The 19,183-nt window shown below is 37.8% G+C and overlaps 1 protein-coding gene across 2 annotated transcripts in view; it reads left to right on the top strand.

The window, feature by feature from the left end:
* Positions 1 to 19,183, top strand: part of RALGAPB (Ral GTPase activating protein non-catalytic subunit beta) — an 89,020-nt gene that overhangs the window by 25,616 nt on the left and 44,221 nt on the right. For both annotated transcript variants that reach the window (XM_049650800.1, XM_049650799.1), the window contains exons 6-15: positions 4,471 to 4,602; positions 5,419 to 5,597; positions 6,671 to 6,819; positions 6,949 to 7,165; positions 10,640 to 10,841; positions 13,897 to 14,064; positions 14,598 to 14,712; positions 15,224 to 15,371; positions 17,513 to 17,577; positions 18,988 to 19,117. In XM_049650800.1, coding sequence (XP_049506757.1) covers positions 4,471 to 4,602; positions 5,419 to 5,597; positions 6,671 to 6,819; positions 6,949 to 7,165; positions 10,640 to 10,841; positions 13,897 to 14,064; positions 14,598 to 14,712; positions 15,224 to 15,371; positions 17,513 to 17,577; positions 18,988 to 19,117 — 1,505 coding nt within the window. The remainder of the gene's footprint in view (positions 1 to 4,470; positions 4,603 to 5,418; positions 5,598 to 6,670; positions 6,820 to 6,948; positions 7,166 to 10,639; positions 10,842 to 13,896; positions 14,065 to 14,597; positions 14,713 to 15,223; positions 15,372 to 17,512; positions 17,578 to 18,987; positions 19,118 to 19,183) is intronic.

Raw genomic sequence — 19,183 nt, 5'->3', positions numbered from 1 at the left:
CCCGTTCATGCTCTGTCTCTCTCTGTCCCAAAAATAAATAAAAAACGTTGAAAAAAAAAATTAAAAAAAAAAAAATAAAAAAAAAATAAAATATTCATGATTATTACTTAAACCAAACTATAGAAAGGTATAAAAGTTTTAAGTTCACTAGAAATCCTATTATATATGTTTATACATAGTTTTACAGAAATGAGACCATACTATAATGTGCTGTACTATAACCAAAGTAGTTTGTTATAATAATTTTACTTTTCTTACCATTTATATACAATATTATCACTGTTCTGTGAGTAATAAGGCTTTATTTTTTTTCAGGCTTGATTTTTCAATTCAACTCTGCATATTTTAATATGTAACTCTAAAAGATGAGGATTCTTTTTTAAACACAATCACAGTACTATTATCACCCCTAAAAAAACGTTAACACAGTTGTTTAATATCAGTTAGCCATTCGATGTTTAAATTTCCCTTGAATGCCTTAATTTTTTTCTTTCTGTGGTTGATTCCGTTGAGTCCCAACTAAGAGCTCACTTATTACATTTAGTTGACCTGTTTCTTAAGCCTATCTTAAACTATAGGTTCCTACTCTCTCATTTTTATTTCTTTGCAGTTTTTGTTATTGAAAAACTTGGGTTTTTAGAATGTTTCACATTCTGAATTTTTTTGATTATGTCCTAGTTGTGTTAATATGTTCCTCTGTCCTCTGTATTTCCTGTCAACTGGTAGTTAGATCTAGAGACTTGATTTGATTTAGGTTTGGTGTCGGGGGAGGCAGTGTGGAGACAGGAACAAATTTAATTAATTAATTATTTTTAATTTTTTAAAATGTTTATTTGAGAGAGAGAGAGAGACAGACAGACAGACAGGGTGTGAGTGGGCAAGGAGCAGAGAAAGAGGGAGACACAGAATCCAAAGCAGGCTCCAGGCTTTGAGCAGTCAGCACGGAGCCTGATGTGGGGCTCAAACTCAAGAACTGTGAGATCATGATTTGAGCCGAAGTCAGATGCTTAGCTGACCGAGCCACCCAGTTGTCCCAGAAACAAATAATTTATAGGTAGCATTATGTATCAGAAGGTAGATTGGTCTTTTCTGAGTTAATAAAATGTTTATACATTTATCATTATTTAAATTAAAAGATGGAGGTTTTGGAATATTCTTTTGATTCTGGTATACCCTAGTGAATGTCAAAATTATAAATCTATTTTTAAATAATACTTCTTATCTTGATTATAAAAGTAATACATTGTGGGGGGGGGCACCTGGGTGGCCTAGTCGGTTAAACACTGGACTCTTGATTTCGGTTCAGGTCATGATGTCACAGTTCGTGGGATTGAGCCCTGCATCAGGCTCCTCGCTGATAACACAGGGCCTGCTTGGGATTCTCTCTCCCTCCCCCCTCTCTCTGCCTCTCTTCTGCTTGTGCTCTTTCTCTCCCTCTCAAAACAAACAAACAAACAAACAAACATAAAAACACTAAAAGCAATACATTCTCAAAATAGAAAACTTGGAAGACAGAGAAAAGTACCCATCACTTACAGGCAACCAGTGTTAACATTTTAATGTATTTTTTCCATTTCTCTTTATAAAAAAAAGATTATTCTATGTAGTATTGTTACCTGCTTTTTTTAAATTTTTTTTTTTTTTTTTTTTTTTTTTTTTTGAGATAGAATGGGTATGCACACACAAGCAAGCAGGAGAGAGAGAGAGAGTGGGAGAGGGAGAATCTTAAGCAAGCTTCATTAGCACAGAGCCTGATGTGGGGCTTGGTCTCCAGTGTGAGATCATGACCTGAGCTGAAATTAAGAGTTGGATGCTTAACCGACTGAGCCACCCAGGTGCCCCATTATTTGCTTTTTTTTAAATGCGATTCTTAACCACATTAATTACATGTGCCTTTTTCATTCTTTAATCTCAAGATATTTTATTTTTGCAATAGTAGAAAAAATTTATATTATCTTTGTGTTTTGTTACTGTTTTCATTGGTTTTTTTCTTAATATAATTTTTTGTCAAATTGGTTTTCATACAACACCCAGTGCTCATCCCAGTAAGTGCCCTCTTTAAGGCCCATCACCCACTTTCCCTCCCCACCCCCGTTCAACCCTCAGTTTATTCTCTGTATTTAAGAGTCTCTTATGGTTTGCCTCCCTTCCTCTTTGTAACTTACTTTTTTTCCCCCATTCCCTTCCCCCATGGTCTTCTGTTAATATTCTGAAGATCCACATATGAATGAAAACATATGGTATCTGTCTTTCTCTGACTTATTTCACTTAAGTATATTCAAGGTCATATTTTTAATGGCTTTGTAGTTTTTCATTATGTAAATGGAATTGTAATTTATTTAACCATTTCATTGTTGTTTAGATATTTATGTTGTTCCCAGTATTTTACTTTAAACATATTGTTGGGGTGCCTGGGTGGCTCAGTGGGTTAAATGTCGGACTTCAGCTCAGGTCATGATCTCGCAGTCATGAGTTTGAGCCCGGCATCGGGCTCTGTGCTGACAGCTCAGAGCCTGGAGCCTGCTTCGGATTTTGTGTCTCCCTCTCTCTCTACCCCTCCCCCGCTTGTGTGTGCTTGCTCTCTCTCTCTCTCTCTCTCTCTGTCTCAAAAATAAAAATAAAAAACATGAAAAATATTGTTGATGTGAATATACATTGTGTGTGTATATTCTGGTTATTTCTAGATATAACTTCTAGATATAAGGTATAATTTCTAGATAGAAGACAATTGAGTCAAAGGGCTTTGAACCGTTTAAATACATTTGGAATAGTACTAATAAATTAAGTAACTGAATTGTTGAATTACTTTTAAGGTACACTATAAATTCTGAACTTCATGTAAGTTATATAGCAGTTGTTATTATGGATAAATTACAGCTTAGTTGTGGGGCGCCTGGGTGGCTCAGTTGGTTAGCGTCTGACTTCAGCTCTGGTCATGATCTCACAGTTGTTGAGTTTGAGCCCCCACATTAGGCTCTCTGCTGTCATTGCAGAGCCCACTTCAGATCCTCTGTCCCACCCCCCCGCCCCTCCCCTGCTCTCACACTCTTGCGCGTGTCTGTGCACTTGCTCTCTCTCAAAAATGAATAAACATTAAAAAAATTATAGCTTAGTTGTGTTGAAGGAGTTTGCAGTGGGATGAACCTTTTAAAAATAATTTAAATGACAATTTATTATTTATCTTATAATTCTGTAACAAATTATATAACGTAAGTTGAATATTATATGACTATATAATTATTTGCAATTAGTTACAAATGAACATTTAAAAATAATTCATGATTTTATAAATTGATATATGGTTTGTAATTTTATGTATTATAAAATTAACATAAAATTAGCGTATCATATGCAGTTTTATATATTGCATACTGTATATTATAAAGCTACATGTATAAAATTAGATTTTTTTTTTAATATGAAATTTATTGTCAAATTGGTTTCCTTACAACACCCAGTGCTCATCCCAACAGGTGCCTTCCTCAATGCCCATCACCCACTTTCCCCTCTCTCCCACTCCCCATCAACCCTCAGTTTATTCTCAGTTTTTAAGAGTCTCTTATGGTTTGGCTCCCTCCCTGTCTTCCCCCCACCCCTTCCCCTTCACCATGGTCTTCTGTTAAGTTTCTCAGGATCCACATAAGAGTGAAAACATATGGTATCTGTGTTTCTCTGTATGACTTATTTCATTTAGCATAACACTCTCCAATTCCATCCACGTTGTTACAAAAGGCCATATTTCATTCTTTCTCATTGCCAAGTAGTATTCCATTGTATATATAAACCACAACTTCTGTATCCATTCATCAGTTGATGGACATTTATACTCTTTCCATAATTTGGCTATTATTGTACAATTTTATATATTGCATACTATATATTATAAAGCTACGTATGTAAAATTAGATTTTAATGATACATAATGTTAATGTGTAACATGTATATGTGGTTTTATAAATTATAGGTACATAACCTAAAATATAAATTAAATATATAAATTATAAGTAATAATTTTAAAAACAAATTATTCAAATATTTGAAAAAGTTTTTTAATCTTTTACAAAATTAGAAATCCCCTTTTAATTTCTCTCTTGTCAGTAAGGGTTTTCATCAATCTTTTGTTACATATGATACACATTTCATCTGTTTTCTCTTGTATTTCTCTTACCTCTTTTTTTTAATGTTTGTTTATTTTTGAGAGAGATGGAAACAGAATGTGAGTCAGGGAGGGGCAGAGAGAGAGAGGGAAACACAGAATCCAAAGCAGCCTCCAGTCTCTGAGCTGTCATCACAGAGCCCGACGCAGGGATCGAATTCACACACTTGTGAGATCATGACCTGAGCGTATGTCGGACTCTTAATCAACTGAGCCACCCAGGCGCCCCTCTTTTATCATATTTTAATTCTTGAATATATTTTTCACTCTGTTAAGAAATGAACTTGGTGGTGTGCAATTTTTTTCTATTCTAGATTGCTACGCTTTACGTATGGTCCTTCATTTCCTCCATTTAAAGTTCCTGATGAAGATGCCAGTCTGATCCCTCCTGAAATGGATAACGAGTGTGTGGCACAGACGTGGTTTCGCTTCTTACATATGTTAAGGTACTATTATTTAGTGTCACGTTTGCTTTTTATCCAGTGTCTTAGGGCAGAAACCGTGCTGTAGCTCTCATGTTGGCACTCAGTGTGTGGCTCCTAAGTACAGGCCTCAGGTGGAGCCACATGGGACAGTAGGCGTATCTGCATCACGTGGCTCCTGCTGTCCCTGTCTCAGCAGAGGCAGGCTGCCCTCAGCCGTGCTCGGTCTGCACTCTCTGGAAGCTTGTCCCCTGTGGTACATATGACATTTGTTCTCTTGCCTACTGCTGCAGCTTAGATCATAGCTCTCCCAGGACTTTGTTGCATTCTGTGGGGACTGGAGACTGCCTTGCTTCTGTGTGTGACCAGTGCTGTGTCTGGTCAGCTTGGCTAGGAGGGCCTCTCTAGTGTCCTTGTTTGAAATGTCACTGAGGCATACACTAAAATTACACAGAAGGATAAATTGCTGCTTCCTGCTCTCTCTTTCTTTCTAATAATTCTATTCGGTTCAGTTTCATTGCTTCCTATCTTTTTCTCTACTAGCCACATCCTTCTGTTGTGTGTAACTTCTGTTCTGTTGCATACTGCCTTAATTCTCATTTCCTCTCATTCTGGTTCGACTGGCCTCATTTTTCTGTTTGTGTATTGGTAATTCTAAATTACTCTATGTGACCTTTTTATAAATTAGGGTTGTGAACCATTCTCTTTTTTCCCAGTTCTTAGTTTGCATTTTTCATCTTTCAGTTTTCTTAAAAATGTCTTTTTCTGGGATCATTCTCTATTTCCTTTAAAATTAGAAAGTTTTTCTGTGTAATTAATTCCTTTTCTCTTTTTTGATAGTAATCCCGTGGATTTGAGTAACCCGGCCATTATAAGCTCTACTCCCAAATTTCAGGAACAGTTCTTAAATGTGAGCGGAATGCCACAAGAATTGAATCAGTATCCCTGCCTTAAACATCTGCCTCAAATATTTTTTCGTGCCATGCGTGGAATCAGCTGTCTGGTGGATGCATTCTTAGGTGAATTTTGTGTATGTTGCTAAATGTTTGGAGAGCTACATGTAGATAACTTTCGAGTCTAGATTTAGAAACTATTATGGAAAGCCGAAAAGGAAAACAACACACCAGATTTGATGACAAATAACAAAGTAGGAAAAATTATTTGCAATAAATGTAATAGCTAGAAATGTAAAAGCTAGAAAGCTTTTGTTGTCTTTATATAAACAGATCAGACAATGCTAAGAAAAAGAATAAGACTTAGTAGATAAATGGACAAAGAATATGAATAAATGATTTGCAGAAAAGTTCATTCTCACTGGTAATCTAAGAAAATACAGATTAAAATTCATTAGGTATCATTCTTCTGTGTGTCATAAGCAAGTTATACCTTTTGTGAGCCATTATTTTAAACTGTTTCACATTTTAAGAGTATGAAAACTCAATTTTTTTAACCTATCGAAAGGCAGTAATATTTAATATCTGTTATTTTCTAAAACATCTGTTATGTGCATTTGTTAATATGTTTCATAGGTAATAGTTCAAATTAAGTTTGTCTGCCACATAGCAACCCAAAGTACCAGAGATTTAAACAAGATAGTTTATTTTCGCATATGTTAAGGCCAGGGCTAGGTAGTATAGGGCCACTGTAGCTGTTCCATCGTTACAAAGGACCCAAGGCTTTGGTCTTTTGGCTCCCCATTCTTTGTGTACTCTCTCGTGGTCCATGATGGTTGAATGAGTTCCAGCCATCCTGTTCAGGAATTAGGAAGGGAGGAGAGTCTACATTTGATTGGTCCTCTTAAGGAGATTTCTTGGAAGACGCACCCAACAATCACCCACTTCTCTGTGGTCAGAACATAGCCACATCTTATTCTGAGGGAGGCTTGAACATGTCGTCGTGTATTTTGGGTAGCCGTGTCCAGCTGAAACTTGTATTCTGTAATCAGGAAGAAAGAGTGAATGGATATTGGGAGGCAACTAATGGTGTCTGCTGTAGTCTTGTCCTGAGCCTTCGCTGGTGTTGCTTGAGGAAGATTTTTCTGACCACGTGTTTGGAACTGTGAAGAATAACTCCGTTGGTCTTTGTTTAAAAGGCATTTCTAGACCCCGATCGGACAGTGCTCCTCCAACGCCCGTGAATAGATTAAGTATGCCTCAAAGCACTGCTGTCAATACCACCCCACCACATAACCGGAGGCACCGGGCTGTTACTGTGAATAAGGCCACCATGAAGACAAGCACAGTAAGGGTTTTCATCTCTGTTACTATGCTGTGTAAAGTTGACTTGTTAAGCTGCTATCCGTTTAAAAAAGTCCTGGTGTTTTCTCACATTTTTCTTGAGTGTGGATGTATTCTTACACTCCTGTAACAGGTTAGTACTGCTCATGCCTCGAAAGTTCAGCACCAGACATCCTCCACTTCTCCTCTGTCAAGTCCCAATCAGACAAGTTCTGAACCCCGGCCACTGCCTGCCCCTCGGAGACCAAAGGTTAACAGCATCTTGAATCTCTTTGGATCATGGTTATTTGATGCAGCGTTTGTTCACTGTAAACTTCATAATGGGATAAACAGAGACAGCAGCATGACTGGTAAATATTGCTCAAGAAATATGTTATCACTTTTTTCTTTTCTTTTTTTTTCTTTTTAATCTTTCCTACCTGCAAGATTAATATGTATCTTAAAAAGCTTTCTGTCTCTGACCAAGCAGTGTCTTTGTGTTTAACCCCTTCCAGCTGCAGTAACAGAATTTAGGAAGTTTTCCTACCTGTCCTTTTTATGTATGTTCTATGAGGTTTGGCATTTGTCTGGTTTTATTAGACACACTTCAGGTTAGCCACTTTTTGTTGAATCAAATTCCTTTCAGTAGGTGGCCTGGAAGTTCCCTTCATGTCAGCCAGGGTAATAATATTGAGAGAAAGAATTGAAGATTTTGACCAGAAATTTATTCACAAGAAGTGTTTTCTTAGATTCTGACAGCCATTCACTTATTAGTACATATCAAGATCAGAAAATTTCTGCTTCATGAAAGACTCTTACTTCTCAGGTTTTAGTTGAGAGAACTTTATTTCAGGGCCCACTTTCAAAAATACCATTTGCTCTGGAACTAAATAAGACTGGTGGAGAATTAATAACTCAACCCTGATATCTTCATTTAGATTTTATGACAAATTAAACTATTTAGATAAAATCTGATTTATTTTTGTCATCCTACCGTTGTACTTGGAAGTCGTGGCATAGTGTGCAGGATGGGAGCGTAGGGAAGTGCAGAATGTGCTGGTTATTTCTGATAGGTCTTACGGAGAACGATGATAATGGCTAGCGTTTACTGAGCTACAGTTACTACGTGCCCAGGCACCGTGTTATATGCATTAATGAGTGTATTGGTTGTTTGGTAAGAAAGCACTTTTCTGACTGGGGTTGGAAGTAGCTTGAGAGAAAAGGATGCCTCATTTATGCATGTCTAGGGGGAATGTTGGTTCCAAGGATTAAAACTAATATACTGATCATAAAGGTCTCTGCTTTCTCTCAGAAATGCATTCTTAGCTGTTATGAATCATCTCAGAACTAAGGTCTAAGTGAGCATTATACACGTATAGTTATTTTAGATGTTCTTACAAATTTTTTAAATGATTTAAAAAGTTGTGAATATGAAGATATTTTCAGGAATATGATTTGAGATCGCATGTTTGAGTTTACAGATTCCCTTGTTCATTTTCTTCGAATTCAAACCCTTTATATTCTGCCATTTCCATATTTTGTTTACAAGCTTGAAAGTAATGCTTACTTGTGGATAAGTAAATGTACTTAGTAATGATTCAATGAAAACTTAGAAAACCATTTTTGGCTTATATTTTCTTATGTTCATGTGCCATATATTTTGAGTTTTCCGAATCATGTTTATTAATTTGTATTGTATTTGCTAGAACGAATCAGTCATATTTTTAATTTTTATTTTTATTAAGGTGCAATTCTTATGCTGTAACTTTTGGGTATCAAGCTGTTGACTCTAAAGTCCCTGAATCCAGAATGGCTCCACCTCCTGCCTCCTTGGTGGGCTTGCTTAAAGGGAATATGCAAATCTTCTCACTCTCTAGGGAGTTTGTAACAGCTTTGCTCACCCTCTTGTGCCAAAAGATAGAAACCAGAATTCAGATCATATGTGGGCAACAAATTCTTACTTTGAACTCTTAACATTTTCCTTGGTGTGGAAAAGATAGAAGCTCCTCTTCCCCCTGTTGTGTTCAGAGATGAGAAAGGCTGTTACATTACCCAGGAGATAGGAGGTGTCCGGGTATTTCCCTGGATTGGAGTGCTAATGGGTGCTGCTCTTGAAGTCGTGGGGATGGAGGGTTTGGGAATACAAACACTGTTAGTCTGTTTCTAAGTACTGGCTGCCATCAAGGAATTCTGCCATGCAGTTCACCTCTAACTTAAAGTGTTTGCTTCTATGAACTGGTTAGCTTTAGATTGATGTGACATTACACTGTAGTTTGTAAAAGTAACATTGAGCTGGGAAGGGTTAATGAACTAAAATTTTAATGCACGTTATTGGCAGTTCAAAACCTCAATTCTTTGTAGTTGTGTAATTTTCTTCGTTCATTGTTTTGCATGATACAAAACTCATAATTTTGGATCTGAATGCACAATTTCCTGTTTTTGAACTAGCTTGTGGTATCATAAAGCTTTTAATCTAACTTTTAAAAAGCTAAAAAGCTTCTTATTGTAAAATTTCACCATCTTTAAAGTATTTTATAATTACTGCTGTCCTTTGATTTGTTTCCATTTATTTCTATTATCTTGCAGCATCTTTTATCCAAATTCTTCTTTCTTATAAATCTTGTAAGTAGGAACCAGAAGCTTCTCCTTAATTGCAGTCATGTTTTTATTTTTTTCATAATTCCATTAAAAAATTTGATTGTCATTGTCTCTTGTAGTTTTTGCACTTGGGAAGAAAAATACTTTTCTGTGTTTTGAATGGGGAAGATTGTTGGCAAAAGCAAATTAATCTGCCTGAATCAGTCCCATTATTTCTGTACACTAGTCTGGTCATGTCATGAATTCCAGGACTTTGCACTAACTGTGTTTTGGCTTTTTTTTTTTTTTTTTAAAGCTTTAAGCTTATTTTTATACAGATTTAGTGTTTGATTTGTATGCATTCTGCATGTAGTGTTTTTCAATTGTATTATTGCTGGATAGCTTATTCAGGACAAAAATGGCTCATGGGAAGTTGCATAAAGATTTATGCTTGACTCTGCACTCTATTAAAACTATTATTACAAAATAATTTAAACATTTCACGTAGAGTGATAAAAGATTTCAGAGTGATTTTCAATACACTATGAAATCTTTTGTTAAAAGTAAAAGCAACTTTCAAAGGGCTTCTGTTTCAGTGACAACGAATGACCATGATAATCTTTCTTGCCAATCCAATTTTCTGATTTATCAACCTCAAGTTAGCTGCTGTCTGTGGTTGTTAAAATTCATTCTCATTTTGCTTGGTTGGGCGATTCTTTGGTGTGTGTTTTGGAGTTGGGTGGGTGGTGGGAATGCTCTCTCTTCCTCCCTGCCCATTTCTCATCCTTACTTTGCCCTCTCCCTAAAATATACGAACTGGCATGGGCTTGCCCATTTAATTATAATGTCTGTCTGGGGTAATATGTAAATTGCAGTAGCTGTTTTTCTTAATGTTTAAGCATCATTCTACAGGGAGAGGAAAAAGAATTAATAATAGAAAAGCCAAATTCTTTATTATATATCTGAGACCCTGAGTACAGATATATACAAATGTACTCTGCTGATCAAAAGTTCAGTTGAAAAATGCTTCTAGTAGAATCTGTGAAACTGTTAATATCACTGTAAATTAATTGTTACTATTTTCAAAGAAGATTTCCCAGAGCCCCTTAAAAAAAGAAAAAATTAAGACATAGTTGCCAAACAAGCATTATTGAATTCTATTTCAATAACTATTTCAATGACACCAACACTTGATCTTTGTGTCCAGGGTCCCATGAGCCTATTTGCGTATTGACAAATGTAATAACACCCTCCTTTTCTCTCCTCAGCCATTACAACACAAGCTAGCATGGAGTTTCGACGGAAAGGGTCACAAATGTCCACAGACACCATGGTTTCCAATCCTATGTTTGATGCAAGTGAATTTCCTGATAACTATGAAGCAGGAAGAGCTGAGGCTTGTGGGACACTGTGTAGGATTTTTTGTAGCAAGAAGACTGGAGAAGAGATTCTGCCAGCTTATTTATCCAGGTCTTAGAATTTTCTTTTTGTTTCTTTTTCCATTTATATCGTTTTGATAGTGAAACTAATGTAGCATGGCTTGGTAGGCTGAATTGATGAGTAAACATTGGTCTGAAAAACTTGCAAATGTCTGTAAGTAATTGAAACTTTTGCTTGAAGTTCTTCCATTTTGCCTGCCTCATCAAATTTGGTAAATATCCTTAAGATGCTTTTTATTTTAGAAGTATTATTTATTTCATCATATTTGACTTTTATTAATTATGGAGAGATTTGGAAGGATCACGCTAGTTAAATAAACTTTCAGCACAGTGTTAGCCATATACACAGTCCAGAAATGTTAGCTGTGAATCTGGCCTCTGAGGAGCTTATTTTCTCAAGTGAGCAAAGAAAGCCATGGACACAAGTGACAGTGATCCATTAGTAATAGAAGTTGGTAGGAGAGAGGCAGAGGTAAAGTGCTGTGGGCATTCAGAAGAAGAAGCAGTATGTACTTACCCAGGGATTCAGGAAAGACTTATAGAGGATGGGATGATTGTGCTGGACTTAAAAAGGATGGGTAGTATTTAGAGTATGTTAGCAGGTTGGGTAGGGTCCTCTCACTCAAATCTGTGACTTCAGCCATCTGTGTGAATGGCTCTGCCAGCCATTTAGCTGCTCAGGGCAGAAACTAAGAGTCCTTTTAGACTCTTCTTCCACTGTGTCTTTAGATGGTGAACCAACTCCTGCCTTTCTGCTACTTAACCCTCTTTGGAATCTCTCTACTCTGTCTTAACCATGACGCTTCAGACCTTGCCACTTTTTTCCTAGTTTAACTTGTAGTGGCCTCCTATTTTTCTTGACTACATTTTGCTTTCCTCAGCTGACCTTTAGCCTAGCTGCTAAAGTGATCAACGATACCGTTTAGGTGGCTTTGTACCTGCTATAGGTTCTCGGGAGAGAGGATTACACTGAATCAGAGGGAACCAAGTGCAGAATCATATAGGCCTGAAACAGGGAACTAATCAGGGAAATCTTAATAATAGGCTCTTGGCTTTTGTTTTTGTTTTAATTTTTTAAAATGTTTATTTATTTTTGAGAGGGAGAGAGACACAGCAGGAGTGGGGGAGAGACAAAGGGAGGGAGACACAGAATCCGAAGTAAGCTCCAGGCTCTGAGCTGTCAGTGCAGAGCCTGATGCGGGGCTCGAACTCATGAACCGTGAGATCATAACCTGAGCTGAAGGCGGACGCTTAACCGACAGAGCCACCAGGCTTTGGCTTTAAGTAACAGGAAACTCCTCTGCTGATCAAAAGTGTGATTTAAGCAAAATAGAAACATGTTATGAGAAATTGTGCATTTAATACATTCTAAGGTCAGGACATGCAGCAGGTCCGCACAAAGGGCAGGGACCAGCAACTAGAAAGTGTTCAAGGAACAAAACAACTTTCTTCCTGTTTCTCTGTCTTCTTGGTCTCCCAGAACTTCCTCATTCTTCTCTTCTCTGCAGATTATTTTCTTAAGTTTCAATGTGCTTCTGAGTTCCCGAATTCCATTGCTTTGGTCTAGGTGATCAGGAGGGCCAGTTAGCATCTCTGAAGCCTAATTTCAGATTCCTGGGAAAAAAGATCTGATTAATCGGGCGTCTACCTCTGGCCTAGTCAGCTATGGCTGTGAGGGTGGGTCACATGGAGTGCTGGAGCTCATCCTTTGTGGTGGGGGCATAGTCTCAGGAGGGAGACTATGGGTTGGGGAGATACCCTGAACAGTACCAATAGTGATAAGGTGGAAGGTTGTTATCATGAGCTTTCTGTCTGGCCCATAAGACTGGATGGATGGTAGTATGACCAACCAAAAGGGCAGATTTGTGAGAGGGCAGATGATGAACTTAGTTATGAACCTGTTGAGTGTGAGATGCCTGTGGGATATTAACAAATAATGAAGTTCCTACTATGTGCCAGACACTCTGCAAATACTGGAGTAATCAGTACATGTTGTCAGTAATCGATAATTGGACATGACCTGCCTTTAGGTATCCACACACTTTTGGCTGACAGATCTGGGCTCAGTTGAGAGGCATGGACTAAAGACTGATTTGATTATATTCTGTGGCTTAAAACCAGGCTAGTACGAGAAGGAGCTTAAGAGAGTGGATGGAGCTTAGCAGCCTGATGGACACCAGTGTAGGAGGCAAGCAGAGTAAGAGGTCTGTTAGAGGAAACAGCTACAGCAGTCAGAGAGGGAAAAGAAGAAGGGAGTATATTAAAGTGGTGAATGAATACTTTAAAAAGGCAGAGTAAGTTGAGACTTGGACATGTCTTTTGGATTTAGCACTTGGGATACTGTTGGTTATTTGCGAATATGGTTTTAACTGAATTCTAGAAAGAGAAGCTAGACTGAAATGTGTTGAGTAGTGACCAGGAGGTGAGGAAGCGGTTTCCAAAGAGTTTTGCAGAGAAAAGAAGTACCTCACGGTAGAAGAGTTTACCAGTATAGTCGCTCTGAATTATAGAAGATTGAATACCTAGTTGATTGGGGGTTAGGGGAGGGGACTAAACGAAGGTAGATGCAGGTATATTCCTGAAAGGAGTTTTATTTCAGACTCCCCTCCATGTCACGGTGAATGCAGGGCTGCATGAGGTTTCTTTCTTTCATCGTCCCCCTGGAAAAGAGGGGGAAGGGAAAAAAGACACAATGCACCCTTTTTTTTTCTTTAGGAATTGGAAGATGTTGCAAAACTTTACTGGCATGGAATTCAGCTCACTAATTCCTCTGGCTTATTAATAATTGCTGTAGCCATTTGTTTTGTTTTGGTTGCTTCATTTGCAGGCACCTATAACTTTGAGTTGCAAGGCTTAAAACTTCAAGAAGGTGTAAGACACATGAATCTTTTTTTTCTTTTCATTAGGAAAGATATTTTGGTTCTTAGTATATTTGCTTTTGAGTTGTTCTAACTCCAGTAATACCTTTTAAGGATAGAAATAATGAAGAGTGGAAATAGACTTTCAGATGTCTATGTAGAAAATATTAATGATTATGAAAATAATTGATCGGCAGTTTGTTTAAAATTTTTTTCTTGCTTTCCTAGATTTTACATGCTTTTAATTCAAGGTTTGCAGATAAATGATTATGTGTGCCATCCTGTCTTGGCCAGCGTTATTCTAAACTCCCCTCCTTTGTTCTGCTGTGACTTGAAAGGGATTGATGTTGTGGTTCCTTACTTTATTTCAGCTCTTGAAACCATTTTGCCTGACAGGTAAGCTATCATTCTGCACTAGTATGTCACTTGTTGGGTTTGGCCTGGTCTGTTTGGTGCTTCCTCCCCAGTTGCCTAATTTATCCTGTGCTATTGTCTTCATAGCCCAGAGGAACTCAGGTCACATTACATGGGCATAGAACATCCAGATCCATCCACCTCATCCCTGAATTCAATCAGTTCTGATTTGTCCATGGGCATGTTGAATTCTTTTTGGCCTGATCTGGAGGGCTAAGAACAACCCCAGCCCAGAGGTCCTACTTTTATAGAGTAGGTCATACATTTAAAATCAGTCAGTCAGATTCTAGTTTAATTCTGTAACACCTTAACATAGAAATTCACACACACACACTGCAGAAAATAAACTCAGTAGAAAGTAGTTACTGCATTCTTTATGAAACCAAACCCAGTACTTCTATTGTGAAAAATTGACATAATGTATATTTGGCAATAGCTAAAAACATACTTTGGTTTGGAAATACCAAAAGCTTTTTTTTTTTCTTTTTTTTTTTTTTTTTTTTTTTTTTTGGCAGAGAACTCTCAAAATTCAAAAGCTATGTAAACCCAACAGAATTGAGAAGATCTTCCATTAATATCCTACTTTCTTTGTTGCCCCTCCCTCATCATTTTGGCACAGTCAAATCTGAGGTAACGTTTCATTAAAGTTTTTTATATTCTGCATTCTGTTTTGTGTGCTTCTTCAAGTCAAATTGTATTTTAAAAATGGAACATGAGCTTTTTAAGATTTTTCTCAGGGACTCCTGGCTAGCTCAGTCGGTGGAGCATGCAACTCTTGATCTTGGGGTTGTGAGTTAGAGCTCCACACTGGATGTAGAGATTACCTAAAATAAATAAATCAATAAAATCTTAAAAAAAAAAAAAAAAAAAGAACCAACTTAGATTATTTCAGTTGAACTGGCAAAGTTGATTTGTTGTGGTATTTCTTCTGTTAGTCAACCAGCATGCCTTGGTCTCCTATTTCAGATGGCACTAACACATGCTGTGTGAGTTAGTGCCACATTAGCCAGCACAGTGGCTAATATTAGTCAGATTGAAAGCCTTTCTTGTTAGACCGACCTCTTTGTCCACTGTAGCGGTTGCCACATGGGCATAGCGCACCACAGCGGTCGATGTTGAATATTATTTGTTTCTTCCATAGGTGGTCCTGGAAGGAAAGTTTAGTAATGATGACAGCTCTTCATATGATAAACCGATAACTTTTTTGTCCCTGAAGTTGAGACTTGTGAATATACTAATAGGTGCCTTGCAAACGGAAACGGACCCCAACAACACTCAAATGATACTAGGTTTGTGTTCACAAAAGTTTTTTTAAGTGAACCCGTATGCTGTTGACACCAGGCATGCTGAGACAGCAGGGGTCAGTGATGGGAACCTAAGCCTAATACAACTCTACTTATTCTGAATCAGAGGCAGAATTGTTTGCTTTTATATATGAAAAAGCTTAAAGGGGGGAGATGAGGGAAGGGGGAAGAATTACAGTTGTCTTAGTGCATCCTTTTTGTTTAGTTTTATTTGTGATATTTTTCTCTTTCCCTCTTGCCTTTCCTCTCTCCTCCTCTCTCCCTTAACCCACTTCCTCCCCTTCCCTCTCTTGTCTTTCCTTCCCTCCCTTCTTACATCTGTGTTTTCCTCTTCCTCCTGCCCATTACGTCCATATGGAAAAAATTTGAGTTGGGTGTAATTCTAGAAGCCATGTAAGAACGCTGCCAGGAGCAAACTGAGGAGGAGCTGTTGCTGTGCTTCCCTCCTTTTTCCTTAATGTTTTCTTTTGGTCCCCTGATCATACTGATTCTCTTTTAAATGGCCACTTATCGTTAACGGCCAGTGACATAAGCGCTCATTATTTTTCAACTTGATTACCACAACTGTCTCTTTGTGTCTTTCGTCGAAGCCGAGAGCATGGTCCTAAGTACAGGCATTCTGAGGACAACACTAAAGAACTGATGGCATGGCTTTTATCCTTGAGCAAGCCCTATTGCAGAAATTAGGATATCCTCAAGGCAGAGCTTGCCTGCCTTGTTCAGTGTCTTCAGTGTTGAGCGAAGAAACCAAAAGGGCAAGAAAGACTTCAGAGGGGGAAGTGGGAGTTAAATTTGATCTTGTAGGGCAGAATTTGAATATGCAGAAATGAGGTTAGGATTTCATTTCAGGAGAGGAAGTGTCATGACCAAAGAATGGGTGATTGCAGTAGTAGTTGGAGTGAGTGTTCAGAATGTAGTATGTTTTGCAGTGAGAAAGTGGAATTAATAGGGAAGAATAAATTGTTTCCTTTTGGAAAAGACTTAAAGGAACAGAGCTTAAATCTCACTATAAGAGGGCCTCCAAGTTGTAGGGTTTTAGGTTATTCAAATAACATGTCACTTGAAATCAGATAATTTTCTACAGAGTTGATATTTAGTTTTGCCTTAACCCTTGTTCTGAAGAGCTCCCTATGTATATTTCAAGAAAGAGTCAATTGTCACTCTTCCTATAGATTGGGAAAACTATGTCTGTCCCCTCTTTAACCAGGTGGACAAGAGCACTCCCACACTGGGATGAGAAGCAGTGTGTTAGGCTCACCATCTTGTTTCTGTCGTAGCCTTTTCTAGAGCTGTAAGTTCTCTGATAGTAAATACATGCAGCTTGCCTTCAGAATGTGCAGCCATGGTCAAGCCCTGAGCCATGTGGCTTTAATCATTCTGAAAAAGCAGTCTGGTATGTGTATGTATATACCCACATACACACACACACACACACACACACACACACACACACACACAATGGAGTATTACTTGGCAATCAAAAAGAACGAAATCTTGCCATTTGGAACAACATGGATGGAACTAGAGGGTATTATGCGAAGCAAAATTAGCCAGTCAGAGAAAGACAAATATATGACTTCACTCATATGTGGAATTTAAGATACAAAACAGACGAACATAGGGGAAGGGAAGCAAAAATAATACAAAAACAGGGAGGGGACGAAAACATAAGAGACTCTTAAATATAGAAAACAAACTGAGGGTTGCTAGAGGAGTTATGGGTGGGGGGGTGGCTAAATGGGCAAGGGGCATTGAGGAAGACACTTGGAATGAGCACTGGGTGTTATACGTACGGGATGAGTCACTGGAATCTACTCCTGAAATCATTATTGCACTATATGCTAATTAGCTTGGATGTAAATTAAAAAATTAAAAAGCAGTCTGGTCAGAAAGATATAGCTGTGATTTTTATTTTGTTGTTTTTCTTTTATTTCTAAAAGAACAGAATGTGATTTTAAAGTATTCCATATCTTTCTTAGTTTGTATTACCCTTGAAATTGACATGTTTACATAGTCAGCTAAAATCATATTCCTGTCTCTGCTGTTAATTGAGATATTTCAGCCATTTTAGTATTCTTGTCATATATTTAAATAAAACGCACTTTTTTTTTTTTTTGCTGTTACAGGGGCAATGTTAAATATTGTTCAAGATTCAGCACTTTTAGAAGCCATTGGTTGCCAAATGGAGATGGTAAGAAGCATACCACGTGTAATGTGTCAGGAGAATATCAACATCTGATTTTATGTAAATTGCATTCCAAAATGTCTGTCTTTGTGATTTTTAAAGGCATTTGTAAATTCAGCTCATTGATTCTGAAGGATCTTATTTTAAAATGTGTATTTCGAGGTTTCTTACCTTTTAGTGCTTCCTCAGCCATTAATCAGGTCTTTGAGAGATTCTGCATGAGAGAAATTTCAGATAGATACAGTCTTTATTCCTGGACAGTGTCTGCTTGAAGCTCTTGACTTCTTTTGCTGTGCTGGTGAACTGGCTTGAATAATCTAGGAAAAGCCCTCTATTCTATTATTCCTTCTATGCCTAGTAGATCTAATGCTGGCTGGAAACAAGCATGAGTTTATTCTTTTCCATCTTATCAGCTCTTTTTTTTTTTTAAGTTTATTTATTTTGAGAGAGCGAGAGAATGGGCAGGCGCATGTGAGCAGGAGAGGGGCAGAGAGAGGGAGAGAGAGAGAATCCCAAATGGGCTTTGTGCTGTGAGCCTAAAAAACGGTGAGATAGTGACCTGAGCCAAAATCAACAAATGGACACTTAACCGACTGAGCCACCCAGGCGCCCCCATTAGCTCTTTTACACCCAAAGTTTGAAGGTCCCCCAAAGCATCAATGCTTCCAAATTAAAAATGTTTCCCCTGCCCCCCTACTTCTGGCTTCAGGATATGTGATCCTTGTACCTGGAGTAAAGACAGGAGAGTGGAGAAATTAATAGAGTATACTAGAATGAGATGGGTATATGTAAGATGGGTGATCAAATTATTATTAAGGAAATTAGATTCATATCCCAGTAGGTAGCTAAAATAATCAACTGATGTGGATATAATGAATTTTGTTTATATGGGGGAAAATGAGAGAAATCTTTAACAGATACCTTTGTCAGCCCCTGTACATACGGAAGTACTAACTGTAATATTTCATTGTTTGTGTTCTATGATGTAACTACATTTGAAAGTTACTGTGGTTTATTTGTGTTTTGTTTTTTTTAAGATTGTATAAATCTTAAAGCGTTCTGAAGTTTTGCTTAGAGGCACTAGGGTGTTTCTTTAAGGACCCAGAGTTATTAGCTCGCGAAATCTAGTGAAGATGGGAAAGGTCCTGAGCTGGCCCTTTGTAAACAGCGGCAAAGAAGACTCCAGAATGGGCAACCATAATCCTCAGACCTTTCATACCCTTCAATAGATGGTGTCTGTGCAAAAACACGATAGTTTTAATCCCTTGTCAGTTTTTATCTGTATCAGTTTGTGCTGCTTAAACAGCTACTTAGCCATTCCATTTTATCAACATGGCTTTTAATGACTGACCTCTATTTATACTTGTCAACTTGGGATGTAGACCTCAGATATTTGACTCGTTTTTATTTGACTAGGGTGGTGGAGAAAATCACCTGAAGAGTCATAGTCGCACTAATAGTGGTATTAGTTCAGCAAGTGGTGGAAGCACAGAGCCCACAACTCCTGACAGTGAAAGACCTGCTCAGGCCCTCCTAAGGGATTATGGTAAGCCATGTCTGGTTTTTTGAAATCCAAATTTTATTGAATAAGTTTTAATGCCCAGATATGTAA

The sequence above is a fragment of the Panthera uncia genome, assembly GCF_023721935.1.
Source record: "Panthera uncia isolate 11264 chromosome A3 unlocalized genomic scaffold, Puncia_PCG_1.0 HiC_scaffold_11, whole genome shotgun sequence".
NCBI lineage: Eukaryota > Metazoa > Chordata > Mammalia > Carnivora > Felidae > Panthera > Panthera uncia.
The sequence above is the reverse complement of the archived record's forward strand: the minus strand, read 5'-3'. Positions and strand labels throughout refer to the sequence as shown.